The 26,255-nt window shown below is 39.5% G+C and overlaps 1 protein-coding gene across 3 annotated transcripts; it reads right to left on the bottom strand.

The window, feature by feature from the left end:
• Positions 1 to 1,682: 1,682 nt before the first annotated feature.
• colgalt2b (collagen beta(1-O)galactosyltransferase 2b) lies at positions 1,683 to 26,255 on the bottom strand. 3 transcript variants are annotated; one of them, XM_079349530.1, is made up of 13 exons: positions 26,136 to 26,255; positions 25,472 to 25,766; positions 10,386 to 10,496; positions 10,076 to 10,193; positions 8,692 to 8,826; positions 8,409 to 8,613; positions 7,660 to 7,779; positions 7,208 to 7,281; positions 6,849 to 6,955; positions 6,299 to 6,431; positions 6,006 to 6,133; positions 5,686 to 5,892; positions 1,683 to 2,632 (listed from the first exon to the last, which is right to left on the bottom strand). In XM_079349530.1, the coding sequence occupies exons 2-13, from the start codon at positions 25,705 to 25,707 to the stop codon at positions 2,359 to 2,361; spliced, it is 1,848 nt and encodes a 615-aa protein (XP_079205656.1). In that variant the 5' UTR covers positions 25,708 to 25,766; positions 26,136 to 26,255; the 3' UTR covers positions 1,683 to 2,358. The 3 variants fall into 3 exon arrangements, with proteins under 3 accessions (XP_079205656.1, XP_079205655.1, XP_079205657.1); XM_079349531.1 differs by adding an exon at positions 4,985 to 5,013 and having other exon boundaries at positions 2,447 to 2,632; positions 25,472 to 26,255; XM_079349529.1 differs by having other exon boundaries at positions 25,472 to 26,255.

The following is a 26,255-nucleotide window of genomic DNA, read 5'->3' as shown; positions in this document are numbered from 1 at the left end:
GAAAATCAGTCAGCTTGGGTTTTTCTTGTTAGTTCATTGAGTTTTGTGCTAATCTATGTGAAAGGTTTAACAAACTTCTGTCAGATTTATGCTACCACTGTTTTATAATACATTTACAATTTTATTTTTAGTTTTCATTGCAATAACATGACTATTACTAATGCTAACTTCAAGTGCAGCATGATGGGTCTATTACTTTGGCAAAGGTAAACCTCCTCTTAGCTGATTTTCAGTCAGTATGGGGAATTGGAAGTCTGGGGAGAAAGTTCATAGTAATTCATACCAACTGCTGTATGGAAACGAGGCTTTATTCTGCACCAAATTGTCCATAAGCTGTTCATGTCTTTTATTTGTAAATCTAAATTAGCCTATACTTTGTTGCTCAGGAGAAATAGGAGTTTCTAAATGATACATTGGAAAAGGTCCTCTATTTTTTTTTCACATTTATATTGCAGCATGTGCAGTTTCTGACCTGAGAAAGTGTGTTGTGCTTGTATGTGTGCAGAAGACATTGACGTTTTTATTAGTGTTAATATTTTTTTTCAAATCAAATGTACTAACCTGCTCCTGGACATCATATTCTCTTCATCCCTTCATCCCAAAAGCAATGTGTTGGTATCAGTGTGTGTGTGTTTGTGTGTGTAAGAGAGAAATAAAGAGAGAGTGAGAAACAGAGATGGAGCTGCTGCTCAACATTCACCGGACACTAATTGTGTTTCATGCAAAAGTAACGTCACATCTTCTATTGTCTATTTCATAACTTAAATGGACCATATTATATGAGATGTGTTATTTAACAGGCATCAAAAGCAAAATTAGGATAGAAAGTTGCTATTCAAAACATGGCCAGCAGGCGGCAGCATTAACCCTCTTGCGACAGCATCTGACAGGTAAATAAACTGAGAAAACAAACCTGTGAATGGAAACGTCATTTTTTGGCATTAGAGTGATACAATGTGGGCAGGGTATCGTATTTTAAAAGATTTCTCACAATCTTTTTTTAAATCATTCTCTCCATGGCATCACCTAGAACATCCACCCATGTTGTCTGTACAGTTCCCAATCCCTACTTTTGAAACCCTGCTGTCAGATCCCACAGCAGACATGAGCTATAAAAACAGTCAGCAGAGTTTCAGTCAGTCAGTGAACAGTGGGAGCCAACACCCCCACTGAGTGTCCCCCATGTGATAAAAGTTTAAAGTTTGTCTTTATTGGGAGGCCAAAGCTCCTTTCATGTTTCACCACCATTTTACTGAATGTCACAGGAATTATTTTCAGGAGGTTTCAATTGTAGGCTAAGGAAATTCATGTGAACAGCTGCAGCGAGTTTGTGCACTAAACAATAATAAACATTACTTAATGAATGCTATGGCTCAAGGTCCTAAAGAGCTTAATAGTGCTGTGTGTTTGTTGTTTCATTCTTCTCATTTTTTACCCATTTACAAACTCTCTGCAATGAAAAATACACAACAATAATTACAATCTGTGATTTTCTGCCGCAGATTGAGTAAAAACACACTTAAAGAGAATTTGTTTTATTGGTTCAGCCCAGCACCACATCTAGCCTGAAGACATTAATAAGTTAATAATCCAGTCTTTACTAAATCTATAACACAGATAGCTACATGTGTTGCCTGTATGATTGATGCTGTAAAATGCTTATAAGCAGGGCCAGCCTGCTGTGTGAATGAGGTATAACACTGAGCTTAATAACATCTAAAGAACAAATGTATTTCAGTGTGTGTGTGTGTGTGTGTGTGTGCGTGTGTGTGCGTGTGTGCGTGCGATGTCATACGAAGTAGTGACACTCATGGGTGCAGCATGTCGGCATCCCTCCTCCCAGGCAAGTTCAATTCGTTAATCACATGCGTATGTGCACACACAAACACACACACAGTTCCACACACACACACTTCAGAGTTGTTTTCTAACAGCAATAAAGTGTCTTTATTCCTCTGCTGTCCAACAAACAGAACACATGTTTTTCTTTTTAAATAACAATAATCTTCTTAAACAATATAAAACTTGATTTGTGAGGGTTTTTTTCTCTTTCACATCCTGAAAATAATCTTAGCTTCCATCCATGTGTAGCAGGGTGTTTGTCTTTCTACATGCCCAGAGGAGGCACATGGGGAATAAATAAAGGTTTTGTCAAAGGCCTGTGGGCCCTCGTCCCAGTATCTCCTCTTCTTCTCCTCAGTGTCCCTTTATCTACTGTACGTCATGACTTGACTTTTATCCAAGAGTAAATGTACAGCATGTCAGCTTGTAGTTTTTTTCTTTCTGTCTGTACACTTGACATCCAACTGTGTGAACATTGCACAGTAGACAAGAGTCTATCTCAGTCTCAGGTGTGTATCAGAGTTCATCCCGTGAGGCTCGAGCTGCGGGAGGCGGGGAGTCTCCAGTGACGCTGTTCTGTGCCACAGACTGGATTCTTCCCTGTTGAGCTGTCTTGCGAGCGTGTTGTCGGTCCCAGTCTGTGGCAATGGCTTCATCGTCCCAGATGGTGGAGGTCTCTGTGTCACTAATGTAGCCAGGCTCTCCCGTGTAGTGTGTAGGGTAGATTAGCAGTGGCTCTGTGGAGAAGGCCTGCAGGTCCCTTGGCTCAAAGTGAGACAAGAACTGAGTGCTGAAGGGGTAAATGGAAAGATTAATTCACTTGATGGTGATTATTAAAACAAAAAAACGTTGTACTCCTAATAAGTTATGTTTCATCCACTCAGACATGAAGTGCTAGAAATATGTCTTCAACTACTTTTAAGAGCCCAGGGTGATTTATTTTATCATCAATAGCAGCACAAGACCCCAGAAAGCACCTTCATTTCAGACCTGGAAATGGTTCTTGTAAGAAAATCAACAAATCTAGCATTCATAGTTCAGTTAGATTTTATGGAAGACAATCCGCAGTGTAAAGGAACACCCAAAGAATAACAAGAGGATGGTTAAAAGGCAAATGAACTTGAATTTTTGATCACATCCCTCATCAATTTATTGTGATTCAAAAAATGTTCCTCTGCAAATAATATTTAGGAAAAATCCCTGGTAGCAAGAACTTTGCTTCATTTATTACATCAGTACCAATAAAACAGAGTCTTGATGTCTAGAATAGACGTCAGTATATAAAATTGCTATGATGAATTATATTTCTGACTGATTACATTGTAACCAAAGAGAAGAAAAAGGATGTTGAAACAGAACCAGAACATTGGTCACTGTCGACATGACTGTTTTGTGTTTTTCAGATCCTGTTATCTGGGACTTTAAATGTTCAAACTCAGTGTGCAGGAATTCAATTTTACCACTGACAGCAAATTAACAGGATATCAAATAGGGGAACAGGACAATGTCCATTTCTGCAGCAAAGTTGCAAGTGTGTGACAATGATTTGCATTTCAAATGCAGATCACAAGTTCAATGATAAAACTTTAAGTTGTAAATAAATAACAAAAAAAAGATAAGAATAAGAGGAAGGGGAAAAACTAGTATTAACTTCAATTACACACACAAGGACCTGTGACACCCTCAACATACACATTTACTTAAAGTTATTATTACTGCCTGTTTGCTATGTTGTCTTTGTCAATGCTGTGCATTGTATCATGTCTCCCCCTTCTCCTACATACTACTGCTCTTGTCTTGTCCCTCACTCATCTTGTATTCATCACCCCCCTCCCAAAAAAGAAACCAACAGCTTACGTGTTCAAAAAAAAAGAATGCTAATTGAAGAATTAACTTTTCTTTAAGAGGTTGTTGATCTGATACTTAAAGTCATTTTGAATTGGGAGAATTAGATGCTTTTTTTAAAGATATAACTAGTGGCCTGTAGAGACTATTGGGGCTATGCAAACTATAGGGAGCATGTTTCAGACATGTTTTATGGACAAAATGAGAAGTGCAGATTAATGCGCAATAAAACGCATTTGATTGCATTATTATTATTATTTTACATTGCCTGTGTTTCTTTCTGTTTGTTTTCTTCTCGAGCCACATTATCGTATGTGTATACCTGTGTACAAACTATGTATGTTAGATGTCCCTGTGTGGGGACAGGTCATATGAAGGAACGAGGGCTGTTAGGGTCTGACACGTCAGCCGTAAGAAGTCAAAGTCCTGCAGAAAGGGGTCACTGCAGAGGTCAACTCCCTGTGGCCCATCGTCTGTTTAAAGCCTCTCAGCATGCCGAGAACGTTGTAACCCCATACCTTTAACAGAACTGAATTAATCCATAAAGAAACATATCCTCATAATTATGTCTAAATGTAACTTTTTACATTAATAACTAAAGCCCTTTTTGCCCAACTCGGCAAACTGATGAGATACCATAACACCCACCAACCCCAAAAAAAGAAAAAACAGAAACACATGTCTGACATAATGTTCACAGTTTAAAAAGAACACAAAATGATGTACTGTTCATTTATGAAATACACATTTAATGTATTTTCCCTGCCAGCTTTCCATATTTTCCTGCTCTTGCCTTTTTATACAAGCTTTCTCTCACTGTTAAATACACATGCAGTGTATTCACTAGTAATCTATATACAGGCCCACATCACCATGTATTTGTATAGTAACACACACACACACACACTCAGTCACACAGTGTCCATCTCTACCCAACCCCCTTGCCCAAACCTCTATCAATGGGAATCCTGTCCCCTTCTCCAACCAGCAGGAAGAGCTGTGCTGGCCCACATTCCTCAAACAGAGAGGCGGAGGGGGAGGAGAAGAGGGTGACACAGAAGCGAATAGGCATGCAAAAAAAGTAAAGTACTGCTGAGAAGAATTGGTGTACATAAAGATGCAAAATAAAGAAAGAGAAGATTATAAAGAATTCAAGGAGAGCTAGAAAAGGTGTGGAAGACTAAGAATAAAGATGTGAAAAAGAGACAGCAGGTAAAGGTGAAGGTGGAGGAATATGGTAAAGCAGGAACCCCAAAGGAGAAAGGGAACAGAAAAGCTTGCATTGTGTGCACCGTACCCACTGAACCCCTGAGAACAATCCCAGCCCTGTGTGTGAGCGAGCATAGAAAAAGAAGTAGAGGAAGAAGAAGCAGAAGGGGGGGGGGGGGGGGGGGGGGGGGGTCGTGCAGAAAAAAGGTGCAAGGGAAAGAGGGACACAAAGAGAGGTTAAAAAGATAGAGGTGGGGAAATAAAGGGAACAAATCATGGAGTAAAACTCTGCAGAGGTTGTGGTCTACCACTGGAGAACAAACTTTATTCACTACGCCACAGTCTAAACGGCACCCAACATGCATGTTTGTGTCTATGTATAGATAATTACTCTACAGTAGGTCCTATAGTATTTCTGAACTGGTTTATGGCTGTACCATCCATTTTTGTGCATCTACAGGGTCCATGCATGTCCCCATTACTCTGACTATGTGATCTAAGTAAAACTGTCAATTCAGACAGTCCATGTTAATCTAAATTTAAATTTGCTGATTTGTTCATTGTTATGTAAGAGTGCACCTGCAATCATCTATTTGTAGTCTTTAGTAAATATGTGCAAACCACACTGTCTAAAAGGGTCTTTCTGCACAGAAATATGTTGTTTCTGTGGCCTTGTGATTTTCGTACGACATGCCTTGAATACATTCCTTTGTGCAAATGACTGTGGTCATGTATTGCATGTATGCAGGACTGTCATTTTAAAAAGAAGATTGTACAATAGAAACTTACTTGGGGTGTTTGTTGAACATGACAGGCAGAAACTCATCAACAGGCAGCATCCTTGTTAAGGGATCTGCAGCCAGTAACTTCCTGGCTCCTTGTTGTGAAAGGGCATAACCTAGCGTCCAATAGGAGTAGTCAGCCTTCACCAGGTTGTTTACACCATGCACAGACTGCTCCGGCTGCTGCACCTGCATACGCTTACGCCCCACGTAGCTAGAACAGAGGCAGAGAGATTGCATTGATTAACCTTCAGACAAAACCTTTAGTTTTGCAAACATGAATGTATTTGGAATAACATCTGTGAACATGCATGTAGATTTTCTTACATGAGGTCCCAGTTCAGCTGCGTTTTGTCTATGTCCTCCATTATGGCCTGGAGTCGTCCTTTAAACCTGGGCTCAAACCTTACGTCATCCTCTAACACAAGAACTCTCTGCAGGCCCTGCTCCAACATCTGGTGGGGAAAAATGTAATGTAATAACAGCTGTGTGATTTTGTAACTCTTTACCTGAGGGCAATTTGCTTCCTCTTGAAGCTTCAGCAGGATGATTACAGGCTATCCAACCTCAACTGACACAAACACTCTTCTCCATACTGGTGCATTCTTTACTGGTCTCACCTGTGTCCATATGGAGTGATGGCTAAGGAAGCAACCAATCTCCCCTCGTGTCAGCACTCTACCAGAGTACGGGTCCTTGTAGCCTGGCATCATTTCTATTCCGAGTGCCTGCAGCTGAGACGTATTCAGAGCCCTGTGATGGGGAGGGAAAAGTGGTATACAAGATATATCCGTCATCAGTGAGTACAGCTTCATTGTAAATCTCAGCAAGTTGCAACAAGTTACACATTTTGCCAGATACAAAAAGGCTGAAGAAGGATTAGGATATTCTCAACAGTGGATTAAAGTAGGCAGTGGGGGGGAGCATAAGCCAGTCAAGAACATTTCTACAAACACATATTCTCTGTTTAGACAGGATGTTGGGATATGATCCTCAGAAGAAGTAGCTACAGATGGGACACAGAAGACATTCTTTTTCTGAGGCTTATTGAGGGCCCACAGTCAAAGTCTAGACCTCAAAGGAAAGTGCGGGAATGTTGTTTTGTCAAGATCTAATCAGCCTTCATGTCAGTTCATGGAGTGCACACAAGGTTGTGTGTTTGGGACCTACTTCCCATCCACTGCATCTATCAGCGTGGCATGTAAACCAAGAGAGGCCATTGTTTTCAACATCCTGGTTCTTCTGTCTAGCCGACGCTTCAGGTTGATCAGGAAAATCTAAACATTGAAATAGAATATAAGGAGATTTTTACTTTAAGGGAAACATTGACTTATTAATGCGAAATGACAAAAAAAAAAAACAAAAAAAAAACATAGAGGGAACATGAAACAGAAGATGATGATCAGGGTTTAGTTAGGAAGACGACACACAATGAAAACAGAAAAACTGCTACAAAAACAGGAAGAGGGAGATATTTTTAAACAGTAAACAGAAAGTAGAAGTTACTCAAGGATACCCTCATAACTCACTTGATCAAAGCCAATTGTGTCCTGGGGTGACGGCGGAAAGGAGAGGTGCTCAGAGGGCTCAATGTCGTGGTCGACTGTTGACAAGAAGGGGAACAGTTAAAACAACAAAACAAGATTAAATTAATTTACAGTGTATTCTGCTAGTTTATTGAGTTGTTTTATTTAAAGCTTAAATAGGCAGTACAGGAAGAGGGGCAAAATAGAGAGAAAGTGAGGAATGAGGAGGGGGTTGAAAAAAAGAGAGAGGGAGGAGGAGGGTGAGGGAGCAGATGGATGACAGGATGCAATCAAGGACGTCGAGGAGGTTGAGGAGGAGAAGAAACAAACCTGAGAGGCAAAATCACCAAGGAGTGACACAGATAGTGTGTTTGTGTGTGTGTGTGTGTGTGAGTGTGTGTGTGTGTGTGTGTGTGTGTGTGTGTGTGTGCGTGCGCGTGTTTGTGTGCACTCACTCAAGGCCTCTGTGATGGTGTGTATGAAACTCTCGCTTTCATCTTCCACATTCTGCTGTGCTTTGAGAGGGACAGGCAGGAAACCATAGTGCTCTCTGTTACACACATACATCTGCACACCTGGAACACACACATAAGCACACACTCACTTCTGTTAATAAAACCAGTTAACCCATCATTTCAAATAAACATGCAAATTAGACCACCCAAAAGTCTTCTCCCTTGTCTCATGTGCATTTTTTCCTCACTGAGTTATTGCTAGGCGTAGAGCTTATCCAGACAATTAAGAAAAGATGTCAATGAGTGAAAAGTGTTTTTACTAATTTAATCATTGCACATACAGGATAATAGAAATTGAAAGTATGGATGCTTTGTGTCCTTTGTTGTGGTAGATGTGCCTGATGTGTATAGCATGAAAAGTTGATGGTTGTGATGGTTCTATTCAGATAAATATTTTTCTTAAACTCAAAAACCTACAAACATCGACACTTTTTGATTCTCACAAACAGATGCAATGTCAGGACAAACACATGGCTGTTTCTCTCTGCTTTTGTTCATCTGTTTTAATCTCAAACATGTGCATATACCAATAAAAAGCACTCAGTGTTACCGAGAAGTACATGTAGATTAAAACCAGGCCGATACAAGTGAGTCACTAAGTTACTGGCATTCCTCAGTTCCTGAGCCATTTGCAGCTCTGTTAAAAATGTAGTAGTTTGTTGTGAGTCGAGTCGAGCTTTCAGACTGACCTGCTTGACGGGCCGAGAAAGCAAACACCATGATGTCATCAAACGCCCAGCTGTAGTCTGGGTGAGGAGGGTAGAAAGCCAGGTCCCTGCTGGATTCCCGACGTAGGTCTACTAAGAAGGTGCTGTGCACCATGGGAACTGGGAAACAGCCTAGCCTCTTCCACTCCCTGATGGGCTGATAGTCTGGGGTTCTCTTATAGTAACCCTGAAGTAGAACACCACATTAATGAAAGATACTAACTAAATGAAAGAGCAGATATAAGGATTAAACCACATACTGTACCTGTGGAGTAATACCGCACCAGAAGTTAGAGTAAAGTGAGCGAGACTCTAACATTGGAGCCACTAGAGTCATGTTTTCTCCCATCATCAGGTTGAGCACATGTGGGTTGGTCAACAGGTTGTCACTGTCTACAAACTAAAGCACAGACAGGGGAAATTATCATTTGCATATCATATAATTGTCCAACTAGTCGAGTTACAAAAATGACAAATAATAGGCTATTGGTACATATATTGCCCCTTCTCCACCTTCAACTTTTTCACAATGGTTTAGAAATTAGGATGTAGAGTTAACCCTTTATAGTGCACTCATTGAAATAATTTGAAATTCAAAAATTCAACCTCAAGAGTGTTATTGGGGGACATAGCAGAACTTTAATTCAAACGTTTTTAATTTCATTTAGAAAAATAAATATTGACGAAGTTACCATATTGGTTCAAATGCCACAATAGCAGGATCAGTGACGTAGGGTGATCTCTTCTGATAGTGAGGATCACATGCTTCTCGACCTTACTGAGGTGCAGAAGGGTGGCCATATGTAATGTGTACCAAAATTACCAAAAATAGTCACTTGCCCAATAAAGGGTTAAGCAGATATAGTAATGGAAAGTATACTCCAATACTGCTTAGAAACAGTATTTAGCCACAGACAATGCAACAAGTTGATGCCATAACCGACCAACCTAACCTACCTCTCTTTTTTTAAAGTTTTATTTTTTGGCCTTTTTGCCTTTATTTGAGAGGAAGGACAGTGGATAGAGTCGGAAGGGGGGAGAGAGAGCGGGGAGAGACATGCGGGAAATAGGCACACAGGCCGGACGCGAACCCGGGCCGCCCGCTCGCGAGGACTGAGCCTCAATACATAGGGTCGCGCGCACTGCCGCTGCGCCACCGGCGACCCCCTAACCTACCTCTCTTTGAACAAGATTGTACAGCCAGCAGAGGTACGTAAGACAATAGCAAGCAAACTGTGAGCAATGTGTTAAAATTGGTAAAAATGATTAAAAACCTTGAATCACAAAATAAAGCTGTGTTTATTTTATCTGAGCTTCAGCCCCAAAAGGACACCAGGACAGGCCCAAGCCATCAAAGCTTATGTTAGCTTTGCCACTTTATACATACTTATTATTTTTAAATAATGATTCCTTCAGTGTACAGTGAACCAGTAAATCATATGGCATCCATCAGGCTTAGATGCTTAAAGCTAAGAAATAACAATATATTCAAGCATATATTTTTTTACAATACTATTATTTTAAGTACATACTAGGCCCGATCTCTTGATAAATCAGAATTGGTATTGGAAAGCAAAATGTTATCCTAACTGCTCTGCTAGTGTGTTGTTCATGCATGAGGGAGATAAAAAAAAAAGTATCTGTCTTACTAGTATGTAGTCAGCCCATCTTTCTCTGGCTGCCTTCAGTGCCGCCTGTCGTAGCTTCATCAGATGGTTGAACCTTGAAGGGGGCCAGTGTTTGGGACCCCATTCATCCGTGTAGGTCCTAAGTTAGACAAGCATTAAAGTTTATTTTTATTTTAACACTATAAAATAATACTATATATATATATATATATATATATATATATATATATATACACACACACACATGTGAGGGAGCAAAAACACAACAGGTACAGAATGAAGCCTAAAAGACGATTAATAATTAATAATTCCTGTGGAAACTGGGACTCACTTCGGCTCCTCCATGGGTCTCCACTCCACATAGTGGTACACATGCTGTGCTCTCTTTAGCCAATCTCTCAGCATAGCAGTAGTGTTGTCCACATTATGGTCGGTTGCTGCCCTGAAACACAGACAACACAGGACGACATCAATGTATGATAAAAAAGCAGACGTGTTAGTTCCTGTAAGTAGTGCATCTGCTAAATACTTGATAGGCACATTCAGTCTATGCTTGTCATGTAAAAAGTGCTATATAGATAAACTTGACTTCCCTTGTAAACAGCCACCTGTTGGCATGTCAGGACTGTTTTCAAGCATGAGGAAAAATGAGAGGATGTAAAGCTGAGCTCAACATGCTGCACACAGCAGCAAACTGTCATTAGCTGAAGCAACAGTAGAAGTCGTAAATTATAAACAGCATGTTACAAAGAAGATGTTCAGACCTCCAGTTTGTCACATTACTGCCTGATGTTACAACAGGAAGCATCAACTTTAATAAGTCTGCTAACTGGTTCATTAAGTGCACATAGTCTGAAGCGTCAAAGCACAAAGAGACATCACTCCAAGGCGCTCTGGGTTAAAGAAAACTCAAGATAGATATACTGAGCAAAAGCTGAACAGAGGTCTTTAAATAAACTGCAATATGTCTCTCACAAGTTCTTGGTGTGCCATGAAAGGCGTCTTACTTAATTTGAAAATTGAGTATGTTGATTACTGAACACAGAAATATTGCACATACAGAGCAGCAGAATATACGCACACTCATACCTGTAAGCAAATGATGTCAGCGTAAAAGTAAGGAAAGCTGCAGAAGCTTATTTGTCATCCTTGTGGTTTTTCATTCTGCAAGACATTTCCACCTCAGCACCCAGCGCTGAGTCAGAGAACACACTGACTACTGTGTGTGTGAGTGAGAGTGTCTGTATACATGAAAATTAAAACTGTTATTTAAAAGCTCTGAACCAATGTGACGTCATATCTACACATTCAAGTTTTTAAAACTCAATACTATTTGTCCTAAACTTCCTTTTTAAAGGGGAAAGATCAACAAAAATGTGATTCTGTACACAAATCAGTATGCACAAAAACACACAAACATACCGTAAACTAACTGAGATGGAGTTTTCCACTGCTTGCTGTAATATTCCTCGCTGCACTCTCCAAAATAACACCCAATTTTAGACTAGCTTGATGGCGATAGTCGCACCCACGCATACACATTTTTGATGAGCAGAACCTCTTCTGTAAATAAACTCTCACCATAAATCAGTGTTGACTTTATTTACACAAACAGTAATACAGAAACACCTGTTTCACAAAGACATGCACTGAAATGCTTAAATCATCACGCAAAAGAAAAGCTAAAAACTTCACAGTTTAAAAAAATCTGCCATATGCAAACACACTTACATAACACACAGAGAATGAATCAAAAAGAAGCAGAATTTTTCAGAAGTTTTCATAACAAAGACCTTCACTCAGACTGATAAACAGCTCATCAAACAGAGCTAGCAGCTGGAGAGGAGCTTTAAGCCTGAAGGAGACCATGTGGTCAATAATTTTAAAAGCATGTAAGTGTGTGCATGCCTACACATGCAGGTATGTGACAACACATAAGGCCGTTTATTTTTCTGTCTCGAGAATGTTGGTTTAGTAGGAGCATGTCTGGGGATTTATCTGTTGCACAAGTAGAGGTTTTCAACTTTAACCGTATTTATGGACTGTGTGTAAAAGGACGTGAGAATGTGTGTAAAAAGAAAAAAAAACTGTGAATGCAAGCACATGCATGAGTGTACGTCTATGATAGTAATAAAGAACCTGAAAACTACCGGTTGTTTTTTTATTATAAGCTTGAAACAGAGTGACACACCTGAGCGGCCGGTAATAAGCAGATGTGATCACATTAACATGCTTTTTAAACTGCTAAACAGCACGTCGCTGGGGGAAATAAATGTGTTTCTACATGCAATCTATCCCAATGACCAACTGAGCTTCAGGCAGGGATTTAAAATCATGGAACATCTGGGAAGTTTGAAAAGACAAAGCATGGTACAGTTTTTATGTAGTGTGAAATGTCAATCTGAAAGGAGAGGATTATGAAAAAAAGAATATAAAAGGAGATTTGGTGATTCATCAAACAGCTCATTAAAACTCCTCCAAACTTTTAAATGGTAGGATTAACTAGGTTTTACAAACATCACATTAAAATGCTAATTAGGATTTTTTACTTTGCCCACAAAATAAGTTCAAATGTGAAACCCACTAAAGTGTTTTCCCTGTTTTAACAGGCTGTTCTTGGCAGAAAATTAGCTGACTATGTCCAGTTATGCTGAAGGTTGAAGATTTAATAATAAAAAAAAAAAAAGTTTCTAAAGAATGGATCAAAAAGAAATTTGGGCAATAGATTTAGTCGATTAAAAGGTAATTGTATTTTTACGCCTTAACTGTTAGGAAGAAATGTTGGTAAATATACGCATCAAAATTTCACATGTCAGGTTGTATTAAACAGCCTTTATTAGGGATGATACATACAGTAACTTCCTTTGTTTCAGGGTTTTTCACAAGCAAATTCTAAATGCCCACACCTCCATCTTCCCAAACCATCTCAGCTCTCAGGACTCTGTGATTTTTTATTGCAAACATTTCATCCCAGTGTTCCGTTTGATTTATGAAATGACGAAATGTACCGATTTATGCATCAATGTGCAATGAATTTCAATATGGCATCCCCTTCTATCACTGGGATTTTAGACCATTTCCCGGTACCGTTTATTTTCCTCAATGTCCTCTACCTTCGGGCAGGATCAACGATTGCAGATGAATCATAAGTCAAAGTCAAACAGCTTTCACAGTCCTGCCAAATACTTCAACTGTGCCAACCTCATGTCTCTGAAACTACTGGATTGACATTACTTGTCCACCTAACTACGGGAATAGTTATCATCTATAAACAGCTTGTGGTGTTTTATAGATGTATATCACAATACTGAAACAATAGAAAAATGCATTCATCTAGGCTCTTGGGCTCATATCACCCTACTTCCCTCCTCTTCCTGTGCTGTGTCTCTGTACTGTTGTAAAGTTTACAGGACGCTTCAGCCTCATTATTCTGCTGTCTGCAGGGTCAGGGTGGGGCTTCCTCTCCCCTCCTCTATCTTTATGATCAGCATCTGGACAACACATGCTTCCCCTGGCCTCACCTACACAGCCCAACACTCCCTCTCTCCATCGTTTCTTAGATGTTCTTCTAATTCATTTGAATCTCAGTGTGCTAGATCATTTGTTCTCTCACCTACCTGCCTACAACCAGCACTGTTGCTCAAGTCTAGAGTTTTAGTCTCAACATTATGAGGAAAGAACTGATACCAAATTGGACAAATGTAAGATATACATTATTTAAAAAAAATCTAATCTTGAAAAGTAGATATTATACTTTTGTCAAAAAATAGTTTCACACTACAGGCACTGATAGATCACACTGTTTACATCTTTTGGAGCCAGTAAGGATTGGCTGGTGAAGCTGTTGTATTGACGTCCTGCCCCTTCCGCTAACTAGAAATCACGTTTAAGTTACAAAGAAAACAACAAAGATTACTCACTTTATTACAGTCAACAGCAAAACAGATTCTTGTTTTTTACTCTTAAGGTAAATTCAAGGACTCCTTCGTTGAGTGTTTGTTACATTTTCTCTCACCGTCGTCCTCTACTCTATTAACATGTTGTAAAACTGCAGGAGCGGCATTTGACAAATCATGATGGCATGACTACATTTTTAGAATAAAATAACTTATTAAATCTAAACTTACGAAGCCCAAGTGGTCTATCCCCATGTACAGAACCAGGTGTCCTCGAAGTGGGCAGCCCCAAGCAGACCACAGGATCCTCTCTGACGTGTCATTTCCCTGCTCTTTCACTTCTCAGAAATATCAACATTATAAATCAGCACCATACGACAGAAACCATGTTTCAGGTAAATGTATTTGGTGTGAGGATTGTCCCATTCTGTGCTTCAGGATTTTAAAGAAATAATCCCTGTTTTCCGTACGTTGAGTCCGTAGCTCTCACTGTGAGTGAGAGGTATTTACTAAAAATGTTGATCACCAGAAAATACTGCTGTAAAAATATTTAGTTTGGACATATTGAACTGCAGTAATCATGTAGTTAAATACAGTATACTGTTACATGGTCACACCTGCATCTCCATCACCTTAATGATTATCAGCCCACTTCCTCACTCTCTCTTGCTCGCTCCTTCCCTCTCTTTCATGCTTTTCAAGGTAGGAGCGTGTCAGATAACAGGGAAGGTGGTAAAGGCTGACATCTGGCCTTAAACACAGAGGCTTGTCTTGAGTCTGGCCCTTTTAGGTAAACATACCTCTGAATGGCACCGGCAGGCCAGTGTCAACTGACAGTTTATTAAATAAACTATCTAATATCTCTGACAATAATGACCGGCTGCTGCATATAATTAAGAAGCAAGAATGCCTCTTTCAGCATTCACAGCATAGATGCCTATAAAACATAATAACCGTGTGTGTGTGTGTGTGTGTGTGTGTGTGTGTGTGTGTGTGTGTGTGTGTGTGTGTGTGTGTGTGTGTTTACTTTGGCTGACGTGGCTTTGAGCCTTTGATGGCCTAGTGGAGCAAAAGAGAAAGAGAAGGGATTATGGGCAGAGAGATGGAGGGAAAGGGACAAGAGGAGTGGAGAAGGATGGTTGGGAGGGGCTGGTGAGATTTTGCCTCTTGACTGAAATTCCTCGACTCTCATGGTCAACAAAGGTAGCTAAGGCTGCAATGAAGTGTAATATTTAGTATTCACATTGAAGACTTGGAAGAGATGTTCATTTAAATATTAAAGAAAGTAAGTGTTGACTGTCAGAAGGAGACAGGACTTGAAGTTAGGTGTTGACTGTTGTTAAGGTAGTCACTACAATATTTTCCTTGAAGGTATGTAATTTTAAAATTTACTTTGAAGGGATTTTTGTGAAGCCTTGGCTAAAACAAGAATCTGGAACACAGTCATCCCTGACTGTTGAACTAGATTATGGGAAATGAAAACAGATCTCAAAGATGGTAGCCATTAATCCAAAAAATAAAAAGCTGTTCTTCAAGCACAGGCACCAGATCTTTTGGTTATTCTTCTAAAAAATATCCTTCCAAAGATGTTAAACTGACATATTGCAATTCACTTGCTAAAGTTTAGCACACATTCCGTTTTCATTGTTTATACGGTACACTAGTCCCTCCATGGTCGATAGATCATATTTAAAAAACACACAGTTTCAACCAATGCCCTTGCTTTTTATTGCAACCTTGCATATTTGATCAACAGACAGTATTGTAATATACAGGTGGGGTTTCAAAATTTAAAATGGGGCAACATTTGTGTAATTTTATTTCAAATGTAACACACTCATCTGAAATATAGGTCAAAATGCTGATGATGTTGTATTTCTCCAGTTAAGTACCTGTTTTCCCTGCTGTTCTTCTGGGCACTAACACCCAAACTACCGTCTTATACACTTGGACACTATTGACTTTTAGACACTAAAGTTCTTTACATGTATTTTACAGTTTTCTTTTTCAGTGTTTTTCAGGGGCAAGAGGAATAATTTATAGTCTACATGCAAAAACATCTGTCTTGCACTCAAGTAACTAATTATTTTAAACAAACTCACCAAAAATAGGACAGAGTAAAAAAAAAAACAGATGGATGATGTGATAGAGGAGCAAAGGGATGTTGAGAAGGTGGATGACATGAAAGAAAAAGGAGGACGGGAAAGCAGAGGGAATACAGGGATATTCATGAGATAAACAGACAGATGGGCAGACAGGTGCTAAAATTGTATTTCCTCTATGACAACATGACTGCCAGTCTCTTTGAATGAATACTCTATTCATGACAACTTTTCCCTACACACGGTTGGACCAGTTTCTGCCTCAGCTTAACTCCTCTGTTTTCATTCTTCCCCCTTTCCAGATGAGTGTGCTCATACCAAGACGCCATCGTTTTAATGTTCGCCAACTCCATTCTTGATGTGATGCTACTCTCTGACAACACTGCTGGAAATTCGACTAGAACACATGGGGTATCTTAGAAGGAATTCATAGTCCGGTGCCAAGTCCAGGAACAGCTATTTCCAAACCCTGGGAAGGAGAGCTCACAAAGGCACAGGGATCGGAAAATCATCTCTTTTTGTTTACAGCCCTATAATTAAACCAATATGTTGGGTCTACTGTGAAATTGTTCCAATGATTAACTTCTAGCTAAAGGGCAGACACAATGGACGTATTGGCAGGTAAACACTGTCAGCTGAATTCTGTTTGCTGGTTGAGAGGCTCAGTGAAATGCTGAAACAAAGCAGCCTCTGAAGTCACTGTGTTTGGAAAATGGACACTGGGCCACATAATTTCCTCTCATTTTGCCATTAGGTGTGAATCTCTTAGTTTCAACATATACCCTGCAGGCGTTCAACCTGTATAATAAAGAGGTGACTCATTATATCTGTAGTTACACTGACGATTTCAAAGTGATGCGTCAACAGCCTTGGGATAATTGCTTGGTTTGCACTTGATGCCAGAATTGTAAAAAGCACACCAATCAGCTGCCCAATGAAAGGTTTCTTCATCGCTGTGAAGACAGGCTGTCTGTTTATGTATTAATTTATTTGTTGGATATAATCACAAAGTCCCTGTCCTGCTGCAGTCCCCACTCTAGAGAGCAAAAAGCCTGAAACGGATGCACTTTATTTGTTTCTATTTAACACTCCTGTGAGGAGCTGGATATAGCTGGATATGAAAGAGGCTCAAATTAAAACTACTAATGCCTTTATGTGACCTACACAAGTAAACAAGAATATCAGCATAAAGATAGAAACATCAGTTGTTTCCATTGCCTGTATCCATAGGGACAGGTGTTAGAAGAAGTGATAATACTGTATATGCTGCAAACAGCCCTTGATTACATTTTCCATTCCCAATGAGTGATAAATTAGACTGTTTAAAGATTTTAGGGTGATCTTTTGTGTTGAACATACTTCTTACGAATTTCATGTAAAAAGTCAACAAAGACATAAGATGTACCATTTGTCCAAAAGGGGTGCCAACATCAACTGAATGTTCCTAACAGCAACTTTAACACTACAGCTCCCAGCTTTTTTTAAAGCAACCCGATACATTTTAACCTTCTTTCAAGATTAATTTCTTCAGTGAAAACTATTTTCCGAACTAACTCACTGTTTTTTAGTTTAATGGGACTTGGTAAGAAAACAATTGTCATTAATATTCTTTTTCTTTATTATTTTTTTCTTTGATTGAAGTTATACTTAATTTTAAAGAACAATGCCTTTGCATTTTCTGTTCTCAATACTTGCTCTCCAGAGAGAATATCATGTGTTCCTACAGAGGGAACACACTTCAGTTGTAGCTTCATCTCTATGGCGGGTTTTCCCTCAGCAGGGAGGCAGTTAGACACTGCCAGATGTATTTTGCCAGTTTCATTTTAAACCATCTGAGACTCAACTTAAACAAGCTATTTCTGTAAAGTCTGTGGCTTTCATGTCAAATGTCCAGTAAATGTTCCTTAATCGCAGGATAATATCTTGTGTTTTTTTTCACTAAATAAATTGGCATCCAGTCCAGAGAGTAGCTAGAAGATATATCTCTATGTCTATAACCAGCTACCAGCTGCATATCTGGGGTTTTTTTTACCCTACTTTTTTTCTCATGTCAAATACCTGAGCACAATTTAATTTTCCCAAGGATTGGATGTGACTGCAGAATATCACTCCTCATGTGATTGTTTTTGGGAGGTCAGGGATGATTGTGGCCTTTAAATGTGAACATTACAAGCTCACTGTGGGCCTTAACCACATGAAGTAATAAGGAAAGTAAATTCAATACAGGGACTGAGCCAGCAGAGCACAGCGGTGCAGAAACACACACTTATCATGCATGCAGCATTCAACAAAAGAACACAGGTAAGTGGAAAAAGATGGCCTTTTGCAATTTATAAGTAAAAGACCATGATAATCAAACCCATTCATTGTGATCCAATAAAATGTTATACACAGCAAAGGCATATTCTGCTAATGATTCACAAAGGCTGTGTTGTCATCCCAAGATAACACATAATAGCTTTGTGATAATTTATCCCATTCACTTGGAAATACTTTCCTCCAAACTCCCTGTGATACAGAACAGAAGGACAACATGTGCCCATAGAGGAATAGAGCCTAAGGTTACACACCTGGCATGTGGAATCCTTTGGTGCAATAACGTAACATCACAACACTGATAGACCTCCAAACCTTTTTAATTCTTTCCATCATTTCATTATTTTTTAAATCTCTGTTACATTTCTCTGAATGTGGATAAGAAACAGTAGATCTGCACAGTAAGTGAAACCAGATCAAACCATCAACGGTGTCCAAGAAATTAGTGAAGAGTGAAAAAACATATCTTCAGTCGGTGGGGTTCCCTGAACGTGTGCATGACCTCAACCACGTGTCTTAATGTGTATGATGAACTAAGAGATGCGGTAACTTTCTAAAACTGTTCAAAATCATTTCAACAGCAAGATGGACAACATGAAACATATATCTGTGGGCAATTTACTCTGTTTATACATATGTAAGTACTGGAGGTATTTGTTGTTGCTTAAAAAAAAATTATTTCATACCTCTACACTACATGTCAGAGGTTAATGTTTCACTGTTTCTTGCTCTACATAAATCTATCAGGTAATTTCAGATTACTCTTCTTACAGATAATTCTTTCTTCAAACCTTATTTTTTCTGTTCAGTAAAATCACATGTTCAAATTTTATGATTTAGATCTTATCTTTTCTGATTATATGATCCTTTCTTAGTTGAGAAAATTCTCTAACTTCTAAAGATAAACCCCTTTAGATTAGCTTGAAAATAGAAAATGTTTACATTAAGTATGACTTCTTGTTAAGTCTTTCATTCACGCCCCCACGTTTGATATAAAAGATATGGCATGTGTGGAATTTGTGTAATATGATAATTTGATGGCTTAATGATGAAAGTAACTTATTTTACTATTGAATGATAAGTGACGTAATGATTCCTAAGAGTGTACTATAATGTAAGAGGAGTTGTCCAAAAGTCAAAATAAAACAGAACCTGACTAATTGCCATGCTGGTACACAAGATAAATGACGAAACAAAACGTTTGTGACGTATTGAAGCTCAAATACTTTCTGATTCTGGTTTAGTGATTTTAAAATATGAAACTCGGCAATTGGATGAAGAGGTGCAGGACACTGCACTGCAATTTTTCTGTTCCCTCAATGCACATTTTTAAAGATACCTTAAAAAAGACGCCCTCGATGTAAGTCATATCAGATAGGATACCCCATGGGTGAAGGTCAATCTCCTTATGAAATAGTAGATAGAATTTAAAGTTACATCACACTTCTCCATATAGCAGTGTAAAAGCTACATCTGTCACAGAAATATTCAGCTTTGCGTATTTCAGTAGCTGTGGAAAATTCTTTACTTACAAAGGCACATCGTACCTTGGGGTGCATCAGGATTTACAGTGGTTGTAAAATAAAATATTTAGTTGGTTAATAAAATTGACTAGAAAAAAAGACATAGGCCTACCATGAACCTACCCATATCCCTGTGTGATCTGTAAGTATAAAGTTCACTGATTACAGCACGAAGTGTGAAATAAGAGTCTATGTGATGAATAGGTAAACACAACTTAATATTATAAAAACAAGAAAAGCAGTCCTGCGGGGAAGGATAACGTCAGTACTGTGTTCTTCTATTTGAGTTTCAGTGTTTCTCTGACAGGGTCCACAAATCATCATCAGCACCTGGGAAAGCACTTCACCACCTGAACGCAGCCTGCAGGCATTGAGCAGCAGGCAACCAGCGACAATCAGCTTCAAAAGCAGATTAATACACTGAGTGTCTGCCTTGTGCCTAAGGTGTTAGGTTAATTAGGAAAAGAAAAGCGCTAATTTATATGTGGACTGGCTAATAAAACACCATGACTGTTTAACTATGAAGCTACTTGTTGTAAAAAAAAACACTGGAGTTTATGCTGGTAATGTCTAAATGTCAACATAATCCCCGATGCAAGTGAAGTTATAATAGCAAATAATCCATTGTAAAAGCACAACCTAAGAATATATCACTTTATGTTTTTAAACATAACGGGCTAATAGTGCATGGCAGACATTTTTCCTGATGTCTTGCTAAGTGTGCACATTTCCCTCAAGACTTTTGTTGTGGCCAACATTATCTTCTCCGTAGTTCAACTGTGAACTGGTGAAATGACAACAGTTAGATAGGCTACTCTAAAGTTCAAAAGAATTACAACTTAGAACTCAACAGTATGTCATAACAGCATTTTAGCGTCCCAAACTGAGCATAATGAAAGACAATTATCAGTCACATGGATATGGACCATTAGCTACCTTTAGCATTGTCAGGAGGCGAATTCTTTAACTCTGGAGAAAGAAACATGAGTTGTTGCTAGCTTTAGCGTCAAACACATCAGAACAGACAACAACATTAAAAGGTACATTGAGGCCAAGAGGGAACTTCTGTCACCTGATTTGCATCGAGATAAGCAGAACACCTGGACATAAGAGCAAAACAAAACTTCAGCCAGCCAGGTCAGGTCCAACCTCAGGACCTTATAGGATCATCCTGCTGCAGGGTAGGCATTAGTATTTAGCCTTCATGCTGACCTCAGTTTCACAGTGCTCTCAGAGGTGATGTAAATCTCACCTGTCACCTAAAAAGAACTGACACGTCTTTATTTTGACCTACTGCAAAGCTCAGTCACAATGAGTTTGGCCAATACGTGTTTTGAAAACTGAGTACCAGAACTTTCATTGTCCAGAATATCACACTTCTCTGTAAACATAATGAACTGACTCATAGAGCCTCACATTTCACTGTGTTCCTGCTAGGTTTGAGGATTATTTGTGGTCAAGCTACTGTGGGAATGTGGATTAACCAACCTGTTCAATGCCCTCTGGGTAATTTCCCCACATTGCCCACCCTTCTCAGCCCCCACTTTCTAGAATACCCTGCATTCTTTCATTTTTTAACAGCAGTGTGTGAGTACTTTGCCACTTCTCTGTCAGACTTGCGCCCACTTGTAGAGGGAAAAACTTCTGAAGGCAGATTTCACTGACCGTCCCAACTGTCTTGTGGGTCAGGGCTGAAGTAACAGGGTGGAGGGGACATGACCTGGACTTTAAATGCAGATTACCCTGTAAACGGGAATTCAGGAATCTTTGGTGCAACATCTTCATGTGTTTTGATTTTGGGGATCTTTTTGTCATTTGACTGGGTTGTTAAGCAGTTTAAAGACTGTTGTCCTCATGACAAATCCACCATGCCTGCTCCAATGAAGATTTTACATTGTATACGTTTATTTTTAAATAATGTTTTAAAAATTTAGATTTTATGGAAATTAATTGCTCTGTAATCATCACATGGGTTTGTAAAAACAAATTCCATCTCTGCAATCCTTTAATTCATATGTTCAGTGATCTGCCCTGGATCAATGGAAAAATGTGTGAAAATGGGTTGCATTTAATGTCTTTAATTTTTGTATGTATGATATATTGTCAACTGTTCCACCACAAGACCAAAGATCTTCAGCTTTATTGTAACCAAAAGTACCAACCATAATGTCCCTCTGGAGTATTTTGTTTACATGTCCACCAAACACAAAGTGACTTTAACAATTAGGCAAATTATTCTGCTAACATGTAAAAGCCACACCTTAGGTGGTTTACATAAATTTCACTGATGTATCTTTTTACTAAATAATAGTTTTAACGCTGCATTACTCTGTTGTTTTACTGTATTTTTTATCTCTTGTATGTCAACATCATTAGGACTATTCCTTATCCCATGCTCTCCAAAATGTAATAAAGTGAATCCTGAAACTGACAGGCACTACTTGTTCAACGTTTGCAAGTATCTAAGCATGGGTTAGCAACACATCCAAATGGTCAAAGAAGTTGCCAGCTCTGCTGGACTAATGAAGGCTTGCAATCTCTCAACCAATCAGAAATGTTCTGCAAAACCAGGTCCCACCTCAAAGTCACTGTACTTTCACAAAGAGTACCCCAGGTGCAGGGACCTTTGGGGTGATAACAAAATCTTTCTAGTATTTTATTACTATTAAGACCCTGGTCATTGCGAGTACTTTTGAAAGTCCCTAATCCTTGTGTAATGTTCGTGCATTGTCACATAACAAACACAAACAAAACTCGTGAATTCCCCACATTTTCTGGGTGAGCTGCATTTGGGAACGCAAACGGCCAAAATGAAATTATTCTGCCAGTCCCTCAGTAAATGTTCTGCATTAAGTCTGGAAAGGTTCACTAGAAAGCAGGCAAGGCTGATGACACTAATATACGAGAAAAGCACGACCAATGTAAACTCCATGCAAGTAATGAAACTGCTTCACTATGTTTGCTGTACACCATTAGAGTTTTCAAGTCTCCAAGCATTGGACTCCATTTAAGCATTGTTGTTTTTTACCTCATTTCCAGCCTGCCCCTGAAAGTTTCAGGAGAGCATAATGTGAAAATGGAAAGTAACAAGTAATCTTTTCCAAATGAAAAAATCTCCCCCAGCTTCATCCTAATAGGCTCCCCCTATGTTTCAAATGTTGTCTTGTGCTGCAACATACCCATTCTAAAAGATGCTGTAGAAACACATGTTAACACAAGTTTCCATTATCCAGTGGGTGGGGTTGAAAGAAGAGCTGGGTTCCCACTGCTGCTGCTACACAATAAAGAAAACACCCTTATAATTATGTTAAATCATCTATATCCTTCTTTTCTGCTTCTTCTGCAATAGCAATATTTTAAATGAGTAAAGAGGAGATGAATAGGGAAAACAATCCTCTGCTCTGCTCAACCTTTGATCCTTTAAAGGAACTTCAGTAAAGAACATTTTGTCCCCACACACAAATTGGAGTTTTACAACCAGACGCTGTTGATATAATTTCTTCCTGATTGTTCCTCAAGTTCTTTACATCAGTGTGTGCATGATTTATTCAGACGAGCTGTGGATGGCAGTGAAGTGGAGCAACCTGGCTGCTTTGAGATGGAAGATGTGTATCATGGAACCACAAAGTCCTTGGCCTGCGTCCAGATGGAGATCCTTTTCTCACATCAACCCCTCTATTTGATTCTCCAAAGCTTCTCTGTGCTCTCAAATAAATGCAAAAAGTACTTTAAAAACAAAAGCTCAAATAATTTGCCAGAGCATAAAGGGGATCTATCAGTAGTTAAGGCACTGTATGCTTTACTACTTCTCGGTGGATGTGGGTATTTTGTGGTTGTCCTGACATTTAAACAGTAAATAAGTGGTCCGCAGCACATTGTAAAATGCTAGAATGTAGATAAATGCATTGAGTGAGAGCTGCATTGGGATTTAACATGTATTGGGCTCACATCTTGGGTAGAAATAATAAAGACAAAGAGAAACAAATAAGCACAGAGCTTCACGAGTTATGTATCATTAAGTTACCCAATTTTGGGTACAAGTAACAAGTACAGTTTCACTGTTTCCGACAGCACTCGTGCTGCCTACACAATCCTTTTCCATTTTCTAAGTTGGCTTATATGTGTTAACTTTTTACAGTACTGGATTTAAAGGGAGATGCATCAACGTGACCTTTATCAAAGACAGGCCCAGATAGCTGCTAAAAGTATGTGGCAAATTATTAAATTTTATAAAAGTGCAGTGGTATTCAAAATCAGTCTCGCTGTCATGACTGGTCTTAATATTACTTTTTAAAGGACTCCATCTTGTAAAAAAAACAAAAAACGGTTTATGGTCTAAATTAGTGACATGCCACTGCACACATGATCAGGATTTTTCATTGTTTTGTATGGTCTTGGTGTTTTCTTGGTCTCATCCTGCTTTGGTCTTGAATTGGTCTCGTTCCCTAAATGTCTCATTGCTGTAAAATTACAAACCGTTGTGACACAGGATTAATAAGCCTGAAATACAAACCCACCTGCATCTACCTACCTATTTACTTGGGTAGATGCTGTTCATATCTGAGTAGGCCCTCTCTTTTATTAGTTAAAACACTAACAAAGCTGTGTTAGCTCAGCCACTTGGGCACTTTGCTCCAGAGAAAGGGGTCCCACTCTGCAGATAGAGTTTCTCTGGTGAGCATTTGTGAGTTTTGTTGAGGGTCTCTGAATTGGAAACAGACAGTTAATCTGTAAACAAAAGCAAGTCACTCAGCACAGGGAAAGGTGGAAAACGAAACAGAAAAAAACTGCCAGTCTGTGCAAACTAAATGATCTTTGGATAACACCTCCACCTTTAGAGCCCAATGTGACTTTTATTCTAGTTATCTAACATTCTTCAAATCTGAACTCTAATAACCAACCTGCCTGCATACATCGTTTAGCTTCCATGAGATTCTATCTAAACTCTGCACACACACAAAAACGCAAGCACACACTTTTTACGCATGACTTTCCAGAACTCCAGCACCCCCCAGGCCTGCTGTCAGACCCACTCGTTGTCAACTTTCAGCCCCATCTGCAGACTCCCTCTTTGATAGTTTCATATTATCTCAGTATGAGATCCAAACACATATGGGACCCAACCTTGAGACCCTTTCATACCTGCCTGCTCTGCTGTTTTAAAGCCCAGTTTTCGCAGTTTTGTGCTGAATCAGACGAAGGGAACCGTAATTAATGCACAGAGGCTCTTTCATCTTCTCCCACAGCGTGCAATTTGGACGCCGACAGACACGCGAGGTAAGTGCATCGTAAAACGCAACAACAGGTTTGTGGGCAGATTCTTACTTTGTGTTATTATAATTAGCGCGAACACACGCTGCTTTTCTTACGCCCACAAAACGCTCCAGTACACATTGTCAATATTACTTTACGCACTGAAAATGACATCTAAACTTCAAAAGAACTGTCTGGTAACACTGTCTTTATACATCTTCTACTGGCATAAATCTTTGTGTAGAGGTGTTTTAAATGTAGCTTATTATTGAGTCAGAACAAAAGACAAACCTCATCCTTTTTCAGCCGAAAGCGTGTGTCACTTACCAGATCGCTATGCGCTCCTTTGGGTACTCCAGCCTCTCTATGCAGCCCAGGTAGTGTGGCAGGCTATGCGCAGCGTTTCGAGCCACAATGGCGATCATAACCTTTGGCTTCAGCAGGACAGATTCTGGCTTGCTCAGCTCCTGCACTAGCGTCACCAGCTCCGATGCACCGCTGGGCACCAGAGCGCCTAGCAGTGCCCACAGCACCCAGACTATCACGGCCCCTAGCGCCCGCATCTTCGCCACAAGTTTTCACCGTGAATTCCACCCGACCTGGACCCTCAGCTGCCCTGGGACTGAGCGAGAGAGTAGTGTGAGAGTTTAGGAGAGGGTAGAGAAAGAGGGTGGGAGGGGGAGGGCGGAAGGAAGGTAAAAGAGGAGAGATGGGGTGGGTGGAGAGCTTCCCCAATATTTTACCCCTCCCACACCCTGCTGATTGCCGCTGGCAAAGAGTTTTGCCTCAGGGACACTAACTTTCTCAGCCCCAAATAACATCACTACAACCAAACTACAACTGCTTTCAATATAGGCTACTACTAATAATCACCTTAGACACTTCAACTTAGACTACAACTCCTAGTGCTTCTAATTCCACTACTAACGTTGATTATAATAGCCTATAAGAAAAAGAGGAAGAAGAATAACAACAACGATGAAAACGGTACTATTAATAATAGTGTATCAGTTAGTTATTTGATCCATATCTTTTTCTTATCGTGCTTTCTGTTGGTTCCTGAATATTTCTTCCCTTTCCAATGCTTTGCGTCTTGATAAACTCTCAGAAG

This window comes from Symphodus melops, assembly GCF_947650265.1.
Source record: "Symphodus melops genome assembly, chromosome: 8".
In the NCBI taxonomy this organism is placed as follows: Eukaryota; Metazoa; Chordata; class Actinopteri; order Labriformes; family Labridae; genus Symphodus; species Symphodus melops.
Note: the sequence above shows the minus strand (reverse complement) of the source record. Positions and strands in the feature narration are given on the sequence as shown.